General features: G+C 39.2%; 1 protein-coding gene across 4 annotated transcripts; it reads left to right on the top strand.

Moving 5' to 3' along the window:
• The first annotated feature begins 512 nt into the window (after positions 1-512).
• Positions 513-16,032, top strand: USP1 (ubiquitin specific peptidase 1). 4 transcript variants are annotated; one of them, XM_077333514.1, is made up of 9 exons: positions 513-1,053; positions 2,804-3,041; positions 5,093-5,216; positions 8,091-8,186; positions 8,432-8,592; positions 9,144-9,841; positions 11,095-11,259; positions 12,504-12,705; positions 14,985-16,032. In XM_077333514.1, the coding sequence occupies exons 2-9, from the start codon at positions 2,872-2,874 to the stop codon at positions 15,706-15,708; spliced, it is 2,340 nt and encodes a 779-aa protein (XP_077189629.1). In that variant the 5' UTR covers positions 513-1,053; positions 2,804-2,871; the 3' UTR covers positions 15,709-16,032. The 4 variants fall into 4 exon arrangements, with proteins under 4 accessions (XP_077189629.1, XP_077189631.1, XP_077189627.1 ...); XM_077333512.1 differs by having other exon boundaries at positions 515-1,154; XM_077333513.1 differs by lacking the exon at positions 513-1,053 and adding an exon at positions 1,176-2,344.
• The last annotated feature ends 1,279 nt before the right edge of the window (positions 16,033-17,311 follow it).

Below are 17,311 nucleotides of genomic sequence, written 5' to 3'. Positions count from 1 at the left end.
TGTTGCTGTTGATTATAGATGCTAACTTTAAGTGGTTTTAAAATGTTTTTAACTTATATCATTGTTATCAGTTTTGATGTTGTACACTGCTGTGAGCAGGCTGGCCAGCAGAGTGGCATATAAACAAAATAAATAAATAAAATATGATTAAAATGAAAGACAACAGATATCTTTCTCAAGTTTAATGCTTCTATCACGTTTCTGTAGCAGCAAACCTTTAAATGTCTTTGAAACATTTGCTAATTACATTTTTCTTATATTCACTGCATAAAGCATGAGCCGAAGTTTCAGAGGCAAATTTCACTTCTTTGCGAGTTCCCGCGCCCTTTCCTGAGTCCAATAGCACGCTTGAACACACCCTCTCCTAGGAAGAGTGCTTGCACTCGAAAGCTCACGCGCTGAATAAATCTTTCACCAACACGGGCTAACCGTTTGAATCCTAGGAACCGTTACCCCGTCCCGATTTAAACAGCGCGTTCCTCCGGCTAAAGTTGGAAAACGATTGGCTAACAAAGCATGGCGTAATTGGTTCAACTATGAAACGGGGCGGGTGTAGCCGGTATTAGCCTTACTTTTCCGCCTCTTATCTTTTAACTATCGCGCAGGCTTAATTCATTCTCTCAGGCCTCTAGTGCTGCACGCGAGTGCCTTGCTGAAGTCCCTGACAGCTGTCTTAACAAATGCCTGAATCTAAAAAGGCGGATGAGGGCTACAGCTGTTACATTGCTGTTAAGTCAAAAAGGCAGCGGCACTATTAACGTGTGGAGATGTACTTAATGTCCCTTGCACACGTTTTCCTGGAGTTGGCGGAGCTTTTATTTTTAAACCGGCATTTGCGTTGACATCTCAATGGTTTAAGGCGCGAGAAGTCGTCTAAAAAGAGGGTCCTGGCGCTGTGCGGATCGCGCCAAGTTTCCTCGGAGGGTGGGGGGAGACTGAGATTGGAGCGCCCCATACAATCGCCATAGCAACTACAGAGGTGAGGTGCTGGGGTATCCTCCTCCTCTGTCTCCCCCCTCCGCTGGAAGCTGCCAGAGAAAGAAGATGTAGCGGGTGAGAAGTTGCGGCCGACCCTCCGAATTAGCGGGACCGAACTGGAACTGCTGCTGCTGCCAGGCTCGGCTCATCCTCCGCCCCGCGAATGGATTTCTGAGGTGACCCTTCCCCTCCCCCTGGGGGGGGCACAGGGGGACTCCCCCTCGGCCGCTGTGCAGCGCCTGCAGCACGGAATTCAACTTCCCGCCCAGTTCCTGCACTGGGAGCTTCGTGCCGGGATTGGGCGCCGCAAATAGGGACCAGCCGTCTAGTGCGCTGGGAAGCGGCTCTGGGTCGGGGGCGATCGCCCCGGAGAAGAGACAGCCTGCGTGGCTGAAGCCTTCGCTTCCTTCCCCCGCGCAGGGCTCTGCCTTCGGGGTTTTCGGTGGTGGGCGGCTGTGTCTCTGCGTGCTTAACCGCATCCAGACCCTTCACATCCTGTAGCGGGAATTCTTGCCGAACTGTTCCGGGGTGTTTGGAATTGTATATGAATTCCACAGGGTTAGCCATACAGAGCAAAATGTTCAGGCGTCACAAGGCTCTGGGCCAATTTGCCATCGTGCGGAGTCTCGAGTCGGAGCCCACTTGCTTCTGAGATGGCTGGGTTCGGTTTAAAAAGCAGGGGCTCGGATGGTTAGTCCCTAAGGCGCCACGGGTTCTTTTGAATTCTGTACATCATACTAGTTTTGCATCTCTTCTTCCTTCCATTGCTTCGAATAAACTGCCCCGCAGGATTAGGTGACTTTACGCTGTTAGAAACGAAGCCTGAACTTGCCTTTGTTGTTGTGGAAGGGAATGGGGTTAAGCAGTTTGATCCTTATCTTTCCTACCATCCTACTTCGCTATAGCTTGTTTCCTTCGGTCCATCAAGAGGCAGAAAAAGTTTGTCTGCTGTTGTCAGTATTGGCTAGGAGCAGCGGGATAGGCGCACATACGTAGATTCTCTCATTCTGTTTTGGGAGGAGGAATCCTTCCCCATCCAATATGAATGAAGAAAGTCCTATTTGCATGGCTTGGATTTTCCCTGGTATACAAAAACCTCTCTATGTTCTGTTGTGCTGTTATAGCAATCTGCAAAGGCTACCAACTTTTTTGTTAGAGGGAATGCCTATCATGACAAAGCAGTTGCTGAAAAAGTAGAATGAGCCATAGAAATTGCTGGAGTGCAGCATTCTTTCCTATCCGTATTACTGCACTGACAACAGGAGAGTTTATCACAAGTTACCCAACTACCCATGTACCTTGATTTGTAACTGGAGTCCTCAAGGGTTATCTGTGCCTTCGCTTTTCTCCTTGTTGCACCATTATGGTAAGTGCTGTACTTATTGATGCAGTGAAGTAGGTAAAATTACATATTAATTTACAGCTGCCTTATCAAAAGAAATTGTATTAAAACTGTTCTAGGAATTTTTAACCCAAATTATAAACTAGGTTACTTGGATGTACTTGTTAAACATACTTGTTATAAACATATTCACAGCCAAAAGATTAATTGTCCTGACTCCTGCACTGTTTTCATTTTTCATATCTTTAGTGGTTGACATCCAAACAACACCTGTCCTAACCTGAAACTTTAATACTTACAATTCCTTCTAAGAGACAGAATGTTTTTGTCCTGAACAGTAAGGATGATCTGAGTTACACATGTGCTAGTAATAATATGAGAACATCCATCTATCTGTGCTTGCAGTTACTCTCTTGACATGGTCATTGCAATGCATGCCACCTCTTATAAAACATAGCTGTGGTATTTTATATACTTCAACAGGAACCAGCATAGACTACAATTCTCTTTCAAGGCTGAATTCTGTCCTTATTATACTTGTGAGTGCAAAAATGCCAGGTGTATTACCATATGACAGTAATGAACTTTCAAGAGGTACTCCATCAAAAAAAAGCAGACTGTCACTGAAGTTTTTTCATAAACGGGAAACAAAAAGAGCACTGGATTTTACAGAATCTCAAGAAAATGAACAAAAGCCTTCAGAATATGTCTGTTCTGAAATGTATGTAAGAGTTTATTATGTAATTTCTTATACAATATCAGATTATTGTAGGTTTTCCCTTTTATATTTATGATAGTTCTGCATAAAGGCCTTTGGAAAATACAGTACTTTATAAACCAACACAATTACCTGATCTCATTTGGAATCCAGTATCTTCTAGTCTGATTTCCAAAAGAGAATTACATAGCAATATTAAGTATGATTGTGGTCATTATGGGCATTCTTCTGCAATATTATTTATTTATTTATTTATTTGACTTATATGCTGCCACTCTGAGATCAGCTGGCTTTTGGGGGTTTACAATAAAAACATAATAATATATTTGTTCTTAATAAAGTTGGAATGAGATACATCTTGTTTTCATAATTGATACTTGCTCATGGAATACTCAGCTTTGGGTAATAATGTTCATTTTCAAGGTTTTCCTTAATGTTTGTTCTTTGTATTAATGGTCTTAGTCTTATACATGTGAGCATGGGCATAAGAGCTGGCTGCTGTACTTCACAAGAATTTCAGTGTGGGAAAATCCTTTTATGAAGTGTTAAAAAGGTCATTCAGGCAATTTGTTGGGGGACAAACACTTAAAAATTAACTAAAATTAACTAATTATGTTCATAAAAGGCAGAGCGCCAGCGGTGGGGCCCCACTGAGTGGCAATGCATCCTGCGACGGGCATGCCCGTTTGCATCCCTGCAACTCCCCAGAGAGCCGCCGCCTCTCCCTGCCAGCTGACTGAGCCCCACGGAGGCGGTGGCGGGAAGCCCAGTTTCCCTTCCTGGCACCCCCCAGAGGGCCACTGCATGTCCCTGCCAGACGGCAAGGCCACAGGAGGGCTTTGCAGTCCAGGGGGCTTTCCAGGCTAATCAGCCCTCCTCCCTGGACTCACCAGCCCTCCAGTGGGCTCTCTGCGTGGGGGGCAGTAGTGCAGTTGGTGGCAAGTTCACCAGAGCTCTCCTGGGCGTGGCTGTTGAGGCTGACCTGTAGTGGGACCGAGCCAATCGGGAAGCTGTGTGCTTTCTGATTGGCCCAGAGTCTAGAGAGGTGCTCTGCCCAAGAGGGCTACTGCTTACAGATAGTACATCATTGACTTAATGCTCCTGAGCCTCCGGGGAGGATGGTATATAAATATAATCCTTACCTATGGTTCCTCTTCATATTTGTGAAACTGGTTGAGGGTGTGGAGCATGTCCGGGGTGTCCAAGTTGGAATAGGGCCAATCAGGGCACCCTGATTGGCTTGGCCCCTATAGCTTCTGCCCTCTCTCACCAGCCTCTATCCCTCAACTCATATGCCTTGAATGCAGGAATCCAGACGGCCGCGCCATTGCCCACCAGCCTGCTTATCTCTCTGCGGGACTCAACAAGGTGCCAAGGAGGGAGAGGGGAATGCCTACTGCCTCCGCGCCGCTCTGCAGGGTCCGGAGGGGGGAATGGCCGCTGCATCCCCCCCTCCCAAAGACCCGTGGCTCCCTCCCTGCTGCCACATGGGGCTCTGGAGGAAGCCAGAGAGGGAGGGGAGAATGGCTGCTGCTTTCCCCCAACATTCTGCGGCCACCTGCACACTCTTTGCGCTGCCTCCGCTGCTGGAAAGGGGCTAGAGTCTGTTGTATTTGGAATACAACGGGCTTATCTGCTAGTAAATAATAAACATAAACACACACACACATACTCACTGTTGCTTGGCCTATGCAGACAGTCTCGCTAGATGTTTAATTCAAAAGTTTATTTGCTGATAGAACATGTACAAGTAATAATTCTCTAGGTATCAAAATAATTATTGATTTTAAAATGTTCACTGTATATTAAAAGTGATTTTAATATCAAGTAAAAACTGTAATTGGTGTTGATGCCTACTTAAGAAACATCTTAAATATTTCTATAGAAACTACTGTTTGTGATCTCTAATACATATACTTTAAAGTGCTTAAGTAAATATTAGTATTTTATAAATTAGCATTTTTCATTTTAAAACTGAGGACACTTTTTAAAAACCATGTGTGCAGTTGCACTTCACAATTAAATGTCTTCTGAACATTTTCTTTGAATAATAGTGACCAGGTAGTTCCTGCGACACGGGCACTTTCACCCGACTGCTATGAGAAGAAAATGAACATGTTGCCTTTTGTGGGCTTGAACAATCTTGGCAACACTTGCTATTTGAACAGCATTCTTCAGGTAAATTCATAATATTAGTATTGTGAAATAGCTTGCTAAAACACATTGCATGAAACAACAACAATAAAACTTGCTTTCTTAGAATTTGTATGCTTGATAGTGCAAATTGATGAGACATTAATATCCAATAGAAAACAATTTTTCTGACTTAAATGAGTCCCATAACAATTACTGTAAGGTGCTAGAATGCTTAAACTGACATTTTAAAAAGCAATAGTGCCTTCTCAGTTATATCTTGATGTAGTTTTATGTAACAAATGGATGTTGTGCACAAAAATTTAAAGTACTATACAGATTAAAATACAGGATTCTCTAGTGATACTAATACTAAAGAGTTTAATATGAAGTGATTTATCTAATATGGCTAGAATTCTACCAAAGTCCAGCATTTTGAAGAGCCATTGTTTTCATTTGGGATGTACTAATTTAAGAGATATCTATGCCACCTTTGTCCTGATTTAGAGAGCTTATAATTAAGGAAAAGAAATGGTTTTTACACCCTACTCTAAATCTCAAAATGACTTAGTCACCTTTCCTTCCTCTCCCCACAACAGAAGCTCAATGATAGGTGGAGCTGAGAGAGCTCTGACAGAATGGTTCTATGAGAATAGCTCTAACAGGATTGTGACAAACCCAAGGTCACTGAGCTGGCTGCATGTGGAGAAGTGGGGAATCAAACCTGGCTTGCCAGATTGCTTTTAACTACTACACCAACCTGGCTGTCTTGAAATATTAAATTAACACTATTAAACCCCAATGAAGACCGAAATCGCCACTGAGAAAGGAGAAAGTAAAATCAGCTCCTGATCACAAATCCCTCACCACCAATCTGGGATAAATATTAGTTGGGGACACTTAGATTCAGACTAATAATGCTTTTAAGATATTTGGTATGATGTTTTTATTAATATTGTTATCTACCCTTTAGCAACTTGGAAGGGTGAGCTAAAATAATAATAATAACAAAAAAAATTAATTAAGCCTGAGTAAAAAATGTTTCAGCCTGGTACCTAAAATACAGTAAAATAGGCTTACATCTATTTTTCACCGCTGGGAATGTGTTTTTACTGTGATCACAGAATCATAGAGTTGGAAGGGATCTCAATGGTCATCTAGTCCAACTCCCTGCACAATTTATTTATTTATTTTTATATGTATATACCGCTGCTCTCAAATGTCTCGCAGTGGTTTACAGAATTCATAAAAACAATGCAGGAACTCACAACTACCTGCCCACCCACAGTGATCCCAATTTCATGTCCATGATCCTGACCCCCCCTTCCCCCAAATCTCTAGAATCCAGCCTGGCCTAGAGGAAATTCACCTACCATCCCGTAGTGGCAATCAGCAATTCCCTGGTTATATAAGGAATCTCACTGAAAACAGATATTACCTGGATTCCATTTTGACAGAAGTCCTAAAGAATAAATAAACAAGGAAAACTACAAAAATAGGACACTTTTCTTTCTTTTATGAATATATTTATCATATTGCCAGTGAATAGGTCTGTTTCTCTGTTTGGTTTAATTATTAGACCGTCCTTCTTATACTCTGCTTAAAAACTTGCAAAGGAGAACTCACCACCTCCCTAGAAAGCCTGTTCCACCGAGTAACCGCTCTGTCAGGAACTTCTTCCGGATGTTTAGCTGAAAATCCTTTTGAATTAATTTCACCCCATTGATTCTGATCTGACCCTTTGGGGCAGCAGAAAATGGGCGTTTTATTGTGGAACTTTTGTTATGAAGTTACTTGCCACAAGCCATTTCATGGGAGTGGTGGGCTACAAATCAATTAATAAATAAATGAAATATGTTTAAAACAGTGTATGATTAAAACCTAAGCTCAGAAAACAAATCCTAGCAAAACTAAAAACATGAAATACAGTAAACTCACAAGCAGTTAGTCCATCTATGCCTACTCATGCACATACCTTCCAGGAAAAAGGTTTTCCTTTTTATATTAACGATAACCATACAACATCCATATTGAATTCTTGTAATAATAATTGTGGGAACTTTGAAGCCTAGTACATTTAGATGTGATATTTTTAGAGCATGCTGCTGTCCAAAACTGATAAAACAAGGATATGGGGGAATTAAGTGCATAAAACTATGTAAACCCACTTTCTAATAGCAATAAATTTGTATTGCTATATAAAACTGATATCTGTATGAGAACATCTAAATTCAATTATTAAGCATTATAAGCTGGAATGTATCCTTTCCATTCTCTCCCCCCTCATTTCCTGTGTCCTTCCTATAAAATACATGTTTCAACAGGAAGGACATCTTCCATCTTTAGATTTTATTTATAAACAGCAAACAATTAAATTAAATTAAAGAATAACAACAATAATAATAACAACAACAACAATTGTGTAAGTTGTGAGTGTGAAACTGTATATGAAGCTTGAGGAGAGCCCAGTTGTCTTCTTGGTCTAACGGGTCAGTAACCAAAGGCCCCAGAATCACACTGCCCCAGTACAGTTAGTGCAGGGTTGTTGAAATGCCTTCCCTGGTTATTACTCTTTTAATTGTCTTATAATTGAAACATGCATAGTTTCATGGACATACTTCTGTCCATGAAGAATCATGGCTACCATATATCTGCCTTTATAATTGTGTTTGCATTGTATCTTTCCCTGAAGGATCTCAGGGAACCATGTATTGGATTATCCCATTTTATTCTCATAAAATCACCCAGGAAGTGGGATATTGGAAAGATTGGTTTGGTTTCATGGCGGAGTGGAGATTTGTACCACGATCTCTAGTCATAAGCAAGCACGATGTAAATATATACAATATAAAGATGTCAAGAGAATCTTCCTCACATTTTCCTGTATTTTTTTTTGTATTTTTTCTTGTTCTTAATTAGGTGCTCTATTTTTGCCCTGGCTTTAAAACTGGAGTAAAACTACTATTTAATATAATTTCAAAGAAAAAGGAAAGCTTAAAGGAGGAAATAGATAAGGTGAGAATAAATTCTTTTTGTTTTAATTAGTTAAGAAAGATCATCGAACATATAGATTAAAAATATATGTGGCTTTTATAAAGTTTTATAACACCATCTTAACAGCTTAATATCTATCTTAACTCATTGCAAAAAGAAAAATATATGAAACATTTATTATATGGTAACATTGTAATAGAAGTAAACTAAACAATAATAAGAAAGTTAACTTTCAAAACAAACAGTACTTCTCTCTGTTATTACAGGGGATTATTAAAGAAGATTCTCTTGCAAGCTATGAATTAGTCTGCAGTTTACACTCCTTGATTGTTTCAGTTGAGCAACTTCAAGCCAGTTTTCTCTTAAATCCAGATAGTTACACAGATGAACTTGCTACTCAACCAAGAAGACTACTAAACACACTGAGGTATAAATGATATATAACAATCTTTAATATCTCCAACCATTTATGAACCAAATGTGGAAAAACCATGCAATGAAATATGAAGATGGTGACAATTTCATACCTTCAATCATTTGTTTCTAATAAGTTCTGATACTATGAATAATCAGTCCAGCAATGATGCAGATTGGTCTTTACTTAGCCTCTCTCATGATACAAATTTGGAAATGACCAGTTAAGACACAAACTATATATTTTCATATGTAGCTACTTGTAGCAGGCCATTTTTTAAAAAAATTATCTTATGCTTGTAAATCATAATTTTGTGGGAGGTGCGGTACATCATTTTTTAATTGTTTAGTTGCCTTATAAAAATGTCAATCTAAATTGTACTTAGAGTGCATATTTATTTTTTTAAGATGCAAACTAAATTTAGTTATATTTGCATAACCCTATTTAACTTTGCCACTTCAACAAAAGTTGTTGTTTGTTACTTTAGGGATATGCATCAAATTTTTGAATTGATTGGACTTTTGGATATATTTGAATATATATAAATTATTTGTTCTTTATAGGGAACTCAACCCTATGTATGAGGGGTATTTGCAGCATGATGCCCAAGAAGTATTACAGTGTATATTGGGGCACATTGAAAAAACATGTCACCTCTTAAAGGAAGAATTGAAACATGTGCCACTGGAAGAGTCTACAGCTAAACTGGACAATAGCTTTAGTCAAAACACTGATAATTCTGTAACTCCTGTGGAAGTTGATACTATGTTACATTGGCAAGCAACTGAGGATCATGAATATAAAACTAAAGGCAGTGGAAAAAGGAAAAGTGACATGGAGAATGGCAATGAAAAGAAAAAGTACAAAATGTCTAAAGAGAAAAATGGAGCAGAAGAAAATCAACGACAGACTCGATCTAAGAGAAAAGCATTGGAAGAAAACCCAGAAAATCAAGCAGAAGCTATCATCAAGTATCCTATGGAAAATGAATGCACAAAGACTACCCAGAAAAAATCCAGATTTAAATTAAACTGGTTAAAATCATCAGGCAACCAGCCTAGCATTCTGTCTAAATTTTGTAGTTTGGGAAAGTTATCTACAAACCAGGGTTTCAAAGATCAGATTAAAGAAACTGAGATTTCTGAAGTTACAGAGGTGTCTCTCAGGAATGAGAATGGTAACCAAGCAAAGGAAAAATATTATGATTTGTCTCCTATGGAATGTACTGATGAAAAGGAAACTGGAAAGCTGCATAAAACAGGTTAGTCATTTATATTTCTGTGTGTGTGATAAGAGTGCTTGCTGATCTCATTTGCCATCAGCTTCCACAGCAGGGAAAGGTGACTGGCACTTAGCTGCTACTATATGCAGTCTTCTCAGCTTGTTTATCATGGAGCTGAGCTATGGTGGTTTATTTATTTATTTATTTATTTTATTTATTATTATATTTATATACCGCCCACCACGAGGGCTCAGGGCGGTTTACAGAAAACAGGAAAGGATACAATTAACATATGGTAACACTGTTTGATTACCTTTTGTGACTTTTAAACTCTAGAAACGGAAAGAGACTTCACAAGCGGGTTCTGCGCTTTCATGTGCTGCAATATGTAGACTCCTAGCCATTACCTCTTACCCAGAAGGGGAGAAGAGATGGGGAAACATTTTGAACAGGGCTGGTTGCTATTTGATTTTGTTCAGCTGAACAGTGGCAAATTGCACTGCTGGATTAATTATGATTTCAGTTGGCGAGTACAGCAAGAAAATAATACAGCTTAGTTTCTTGAAAAAATAGTTACTTAAACATTAAGATGTAATTTAAGTAAATATGAATTTCCCTCACCAAAAGGAAAGGTGAACTAAAGTTAGAGAGAACTGAAGTGTGAGACACCATGGGGAGACAGATAGTAAGGGTGGTTCCTTGACTGACTAATATTGTCTCTCTCCTTTAGGTGTATTTACCTAGTGCAGCCTTTCTCAACTTTTTTTTATTGTTGGCTCTCATCCATACAGGAAACCCTTCCAGGGCTGTCAAAAAAAAAAAAACAGGGTGAAAATGAAAGGCAGGAATAATATGGGATCATGGTAATGAGTTGAACATTTAAGTTTAAACTCACGTCTGCTTTAAGCTAAATTTATTTTAGTAATTCTGCTTTGTTCTGGGGAATGTGAGGAATTTTGAGCTGAGCTAAGGCTGAAACCAGGTCTCTAGTATACTGTGGAGCTTTTCCTTTCCACTGCAACCCCTCCTGCTCAGATATGAGAGATCTTCAGAAGTAGTTATGGATGTAGCAAGAGGAGCTTGCAGTAAGAATAGGCCATTCAGAAAGCCCTGGTGAGTGTGTGTTAGTGCTTATGAATACATTCAGAGCTCCTCAGTCCCTGTCATGGTTGGCAAAATATAGCATAAAGAAACTGAATACCCTTCCAAGAATATTTTACGTTCAGTCTCCATCATTCATTTCCTTTCGTTAATAGTTAATTTAACTAATGAGTGTTTTGGTTTTGTTGCAGAGCTACCAAACTTTAATTTAATTGAGAAGCTCTTCCAGGGTCAGCTGGTATTGCGAACACGATGCTTAGAATGTGAATGTTTCACTGAGAGAAGGGAAGATTTCCAAGATATCAGCGTGCCTGTGCAAAAAGATGAACTCTCAAAAGTGGAAGAGAATTCTGAAAGTAAGTTGAATCATAGTAAAGAATTTAAGAAATTTTATATGCTTTTGGTCTATCATATTGAAGACTTCAAGCTAGAAATTACTTGGTAAAAGTTTCAATTTAACCTGTTTAACTACTATGGAATTTATGTGTATATGTTCCCCACTCATTGACCCTTTATGCACAGCGGCACCCGGCACCTACTATGTGTTACTGCCGTGCCGTTGCGGCAGGATGCCCTGCTGTTCCCCATGTATGCACGGGGGTGGGACGTACAGGACTGCCCCGGTGTAGTGCGCGCACACACGCTTTGCGACGGGGCCAGGAAGCCCGGGACGCTGCCAGGCAAGGTAAGTGGCAGCAGCCGGGGGGGGGGAGTGGGGGAGCTGGGCCCCCTCCACATGCTATGGCGGGGGCAGGGGGATGCCTCTGCCACCTCCGCAGAGCACGCAGGGGTGTGCAGTGTCCTACAGGGACACCGTAGGTTGGGGCCGGGCGGGCTGAAAGGCCCATGCTGTCATTATGCACATTATGCATATCCCGGAAGTTCCCACGTTTGCATAGCGTGGGCCTTCTGTTGCCCTGGCCCAGGCCATGCCTGCGCTGGTGGCCGAGGCATTCATAATTGGGGATTTTCCCCACTGCCCTGCTGCCACCAGCATGGGCATTCCGGCCCGTGCATAATGGGTCATTGTGAAGTCGAAGCAAATATAAACAACATTTCCATCTAAAACCCATTTTATGGACAATGGGCATAATGTGTTCCAGTAGGTTAGTTCTTTGTTTTAACCCTCATAATGTATCCTAGTTTTGCCTTATTTGTAGTTTGATTTCCATTATAACTTGTAGCGATTGCGATGGGGAAAAATAGCATCTTTTGCAACACAAAAGTTTCACGTGGTCTTAGCAAATGCATTCTTGTCTGTGAAGATAGGGCTCTAGACATTGATGGCAATCCTGTCCCTTTCCTACTTAAAAAAAAGCCTCTTACATAATGTAAGGAGGGTTCCTTCTTATCCTGAAACATCAACTGAAGGCTGCTGCTTTGGTATGGAGTAGATAATCCCCTGGCACTGTTTTTAATAGTTTCGAGTTTAGAAACTTGGCATTAATGTATATTTAATATATAACTTCATTATATTGGTACTTTTTAAGGCAAACATTACCACTGCTGTACAACTATTGTGTCATAAACATAAGTTCTGATGAAATGTATTTAAAAGGTTAATACTGAAAGGACACAAATCTTTGGGTTTCTTTTGAAGTTTCTCCAGAGCCTAAAACAGAAGTGAAGACTCTGCAATGGGCAATTTCACAGTTTGCTTCAGTGGAGAGAATTGTGGGAGAAGATAAATATTTCTGTGAAAACTGTTGTCATTACACAGAAGCTGAACGTAGCCTTTTATTTGATAAAATGCCTGAAGTTATAACAATTCACTTGAAGTGTTTTGCTGCTACTGGCTTAGAGTGAGTATTGTGAATAAACCATACAAAAATCCCCATTCCTGGAAGTAAAATTTTTCCTGAGTATATGCTAATATTTACTAATTATTAATAAAATGGGACTGAATTTAACTTTTAAGAAGGCTGGAACATGAGCCATTTTTGCCATCCCAAAACATACAATGGAATTAATATTTCTTTAACTGTAAAGAAATATACAGTGAACATGTATGGTTTGGAAATAATGTCAGCTTATATAGCTTATTCATGTTACCCTTTTCTAGCTCACTACAGAACTACCCACATGCTTACACAGGCTGTGCTCATACTTTATTGATCTGTAAACAAAATTAGAGCTATTTTAAAACTCTTTTAATTTCCCCATTAGTTCCATCAGAAGCCAGCATTTTCCTAGCACTGATGCCTTGTAGGAAAAGTACTGACTACTAAATTCTCTCATTTTGTGTTTAGTCTATCCAATTAGGTAAAAAGACAAGTGGGCCGGAAAACTAGAGCTAGACAGTTGTCAATTAGGAACACTGCTCAAAGGAATTAAGTTTTTCTTCATCTGCTAATCTTTTAAAATATTAATCTTAACTGGTGCTCAAAAAAAATAAGATCAGATGTAGGATATTTAATTTGTTCACTTTTCAAGCAAAGCATTATAAGCCTGATCAATGCTTTACTGATAAGCAAATATTTTTTGTTCAGCATCAGTAATTTTTCTTCATATGGACCTGGAGTTCCACACCAGATAAATTGTAAGAAGTTTATAAGGTCCATATTAATCAATCTAGAAAAAAAAATTACACTGTTTAAGGACAAGCCCTTTAGAATTATTAGGTCTTGATAAAGTGTGGCATAGGTTTCCACTTACTTATGCTGGCTGTCATCTTGGCCTCTCCTGATCCTCAAATATAGATTGCTAATTAATTTGTAGTGTCTACATCCCAAGTTCCTTTGTTGTTGGGCATTACTTTTATTTCCAATGCTTAGCTTTATTATTGTAGCAATGAAAAATGATGTAGAAGTTATTCTCTCTCACTCTGCTTATAGCACTTTTCAAACTAGTCAGATATACTTGGGCCAAAAAACAAGTCAGTGTCCTCTGTCTCAGTCCTTCTTGCAAAATATGTGGGATGCTAAAAAGCTACCAACAAGAGCAGTGTCACTGCCATACAGTTTAAGGCATTTATTCCTAATGCATTGATTGGTAGGTCCCTGCTTGAAATTTCCACCCATTTTTATAGTGACTGTCACTTTCTAGCTGTATTAATTTGTATGTCTTTAGCTTTTTCATAATACGTCAATTATCTAACTAGTGTATACTCTTAAATATTAAATATCTGATTTTTAGAAATGCAAGTTATTAAAAAAAACCAAGATTCTCCTTGCATCATTTCTCAATTCATACTGAAAATCCAAATAGGATTTTAAAAACATCAAATATACATATTCATCCTATTAAATTACGAGAAAGCTTCTGAAACCAATGTCACTATAGAAGAAAAGTGATTTCATAGGTAGTGAATGCTTCTTCATCTGTTAATATAGTTTTCCCTTCCACGTAATCATACAAAAAGCCTTTTCTAAGGACTCATGCTACTCTGAAAAAAAATAATTGCACAGTAATAAATATGGGAGTACTTAACTGGTTACGTGTAAGCTTATAAGTACTTTGAGGCCAGGACCTAAATGTTACATGTAGCTTACTTTATATTGGCACACATGAAGCTGCCTTATACGGAATCAGACTGTTGGTCTTTTCAAGGTCAGTACTGTCACAGCAGCTCTCCAGGGTCTGTGATGAAAATTTTGTATCACCTTCTCAATTTGTACAGTCCTGCTTCCAGGGTCCTGTGATGTTTTAAAGCAAACTGATTTATGGCCCTTGAAGAAACTGCACCGATTGTCTACAGCTTTTTAGTGAACTTTTCATTTTTGAGCCTTGAATATTTATGAATATTCCTTACTGAATTATTGTGATAAAGTTATTGAAAGGAAATGCAATGGACACTTTGTTCTCATTGAGCAGACAATCTCTGCAGGTCATGTTCATTTAGCCTTTAGAAATTCACAACTTCTTCCAGATATTATTGTTTACTAGATAAATGGCCCATGGAAACATAGTAAAAACAAAGTTGCTATTGTTCAGTCTCAACACTGGTTAGCTTAGTTTGCATTATCCAACAGCAGTCTCCTCCCCCTGAGCTGAATCCAACAGTTTTAGTCTACCCTAGTTATTAAACATTATTTGGTTTATACTAAAAATAATTTTTAACTGCATCATTTTTCTCCTGAAGGTTTGATTGTTATGGTGGACTTTCCAAGATAAATACTCCTTTACTGACACCTCTCAAGCTGTCTTTGGATGACTGGAGCATAAAGCCAGGCAATGAAATCTATGGACTGTTTGCTGTAGTCATGCACAGTGGCATTACAATCAGCAGTGGGCACTATACAGCCTCTGTTAAAATTACAAATATTACCAGTTTAGAGTTAAACAAGGAGAATTTCATCATTGATCCACCATGTGAAATGATTCACTCGGAGCCACTGAATGAGCAAGAAGCGAGAACAGTAGCTGAGGACTATGATGATGGTGAGGTCTCCTTTAGAGTTAATGGTACTACACGATCTAATAAAGAAATAAACAAAAAGAATATAGAAGCTGTTGGACTTCTTGGAGGACAAAAATGTAAGTCCACCTGTGACTTGCTCAGCAACAAGACCCATTGTGGGAAGGTCACTAACATGGTCTCTGAAGCCAAGAATACGGAGTGGAACCATGCTAATGGAACTGTGGAGGTTGAACACCATGATCAAATGGGCATGATTTCAAATGGACTAGGAAGCAAAGCAGTGCATATAATGCAGAGTCTGAAAGAATATGAGGGGAAGTGGCTGCTTTTTGATGATTCTGAAGTGAAGGTTACTGAAGAAAAGGACTTTCTGAGCTTACTATCTCCAGTTTCATCATCTACATCCACTCCTTATCTGCTGTTCTATAAGAAAATTGTAGACTGAGGATATTTTGACAGCGTAAGCACTAGTTTTGTATCAGATGTATGCAGAAGAATCCTTTGTATATGGCACTATGCAGTATTTTGAAATGTGGAAAATGCTCTGTAGTTTCTATATGGACATTGCAAATTATTCTTCAGCTATACAAACCTGTAAAAAGACTATTGAATAAACAGCAAAATTGAGAAGCAGTTGTAATTCCATCAGACTATTTGTATATTAGCTTTTCTTTCTACCATGACAATTTGTATTAACTATAGAATAAATTTGTAGTTGCTATGAAAAAGTCAGCCTGCTTTTTGTAAATAAACACTTATTCAAGCTTAATGTGGAGTACTTTTTAGTGAAACTACTCAAGCTGCAGAGAAGCAGTGTCCATTTTCCATAGAACCTTTTTATCCAACAAATGAAAATGCTGCATACAAGTTTGATTTGGAGCTGAAAAATAAAGATTAAAGGTGATCCATCTGCCAAAACTTGCAGCCTATTCAAAGATACTGGCTTCAAAATAAAGGAAGTAGGAAGTTCCATTTGCTGTGGCAGTGCTAGCTGGTCTTTGACTTGCATTAGAGCCATGTCCTTGCCCCACTTGGAACTGTAAAACTGTTCTTGTGTATTTAATATTACAGAAAATGTGAAGTAGCTAGGAAACAGAGTTTATTCATTGACTTATCCAGGAGTTCCTTCTTTACTCATCTATAGGAATATAGTAACTGGTGTGGCACAATCTCCTTCTACAGTATTAGGTATTTCTACCATGATAATTTATTAGTATCTGGAAATCAATGTAGCTGTATTCTACTGAATTATTAAGTAGTCATAATGTCATCCACTGTTTCATATTAGATTGTTACATGGCAGCTACAACTGTTCATTGAGTAAGTAAGTTGTCCTTCCTGTGGCAAATAAGTATTGTGCAGATAAAATAATTGTTTTAATTCTGTATGTGGAAATCAGAAAACACTAGGACTGTTTTAGATAAGTATCAAGTGTATTGTCATTCTGGAAAGCTGCCAAATACAGGAAATACTCCTGGCATTTAATAAAAACAATCAGGCCCTTCCTTGCTTCCCCATTTGGAAATATAAGTACAGAAAAACATTAAAGAGTGAAGGCACCAACTATCAGCTAATGGCTAGTGGAGACCAGATCTAAAAGCCACTAAAAGGTCAAAAGCCCTTAGACTTGCTTATCCGGCTTGCAGTGGATCTGATGGGCAACTTTATTCTGGTTGTGAGGCTTCGGACTATGTCACTAGCTGCTAGTCTCCTATTTTGGAACTGCTGCCTCCAGTGCCAACAGTAGTAAAGTCTACTCTGACAATGGCAAGAAAATGGTTGGCTGGGCTAGCTGGTAGGTTATTATTTTGCTGCCAGCAGAGTCCATCCCAACAGGAGGAAAATAATGGCTGAGCCTCAAAGATTAGGAGCTTGCTAACTAGAGCAGCTATAGAGCTGCCAGTGGTGCCAAAAGTCCACTACAAACCAGAATCAACTAGGACTTTTTCTTAGCCTTGAAAGGTCTGGGCCCATAGGAAATAATAGGTGGTATAAGTAGCCACCAGAAGCCAGGTCTATCAGACACCAGCAGATAACACCTTGATCCC

Source organism: Paroedura picta, chromosome 4 (assembly GCF_049243985.1).
Source record: "Paroedura picta isolate Pp20150507F chromosome 4, Ppicta_v3.0, whole genome shotgun sequence".
Lineage (NCBI taxonomy): Eukaryota > Metazoa > Chordata > Lepidosauria > Squamata > Gekkonidae > Paroedura > Paroedura picta.
The sequence above is the reverse complement of the archived record's forward strand: the minus strand, read 5'-3'. Positions and strand labels throughout refer to the sequence as shown.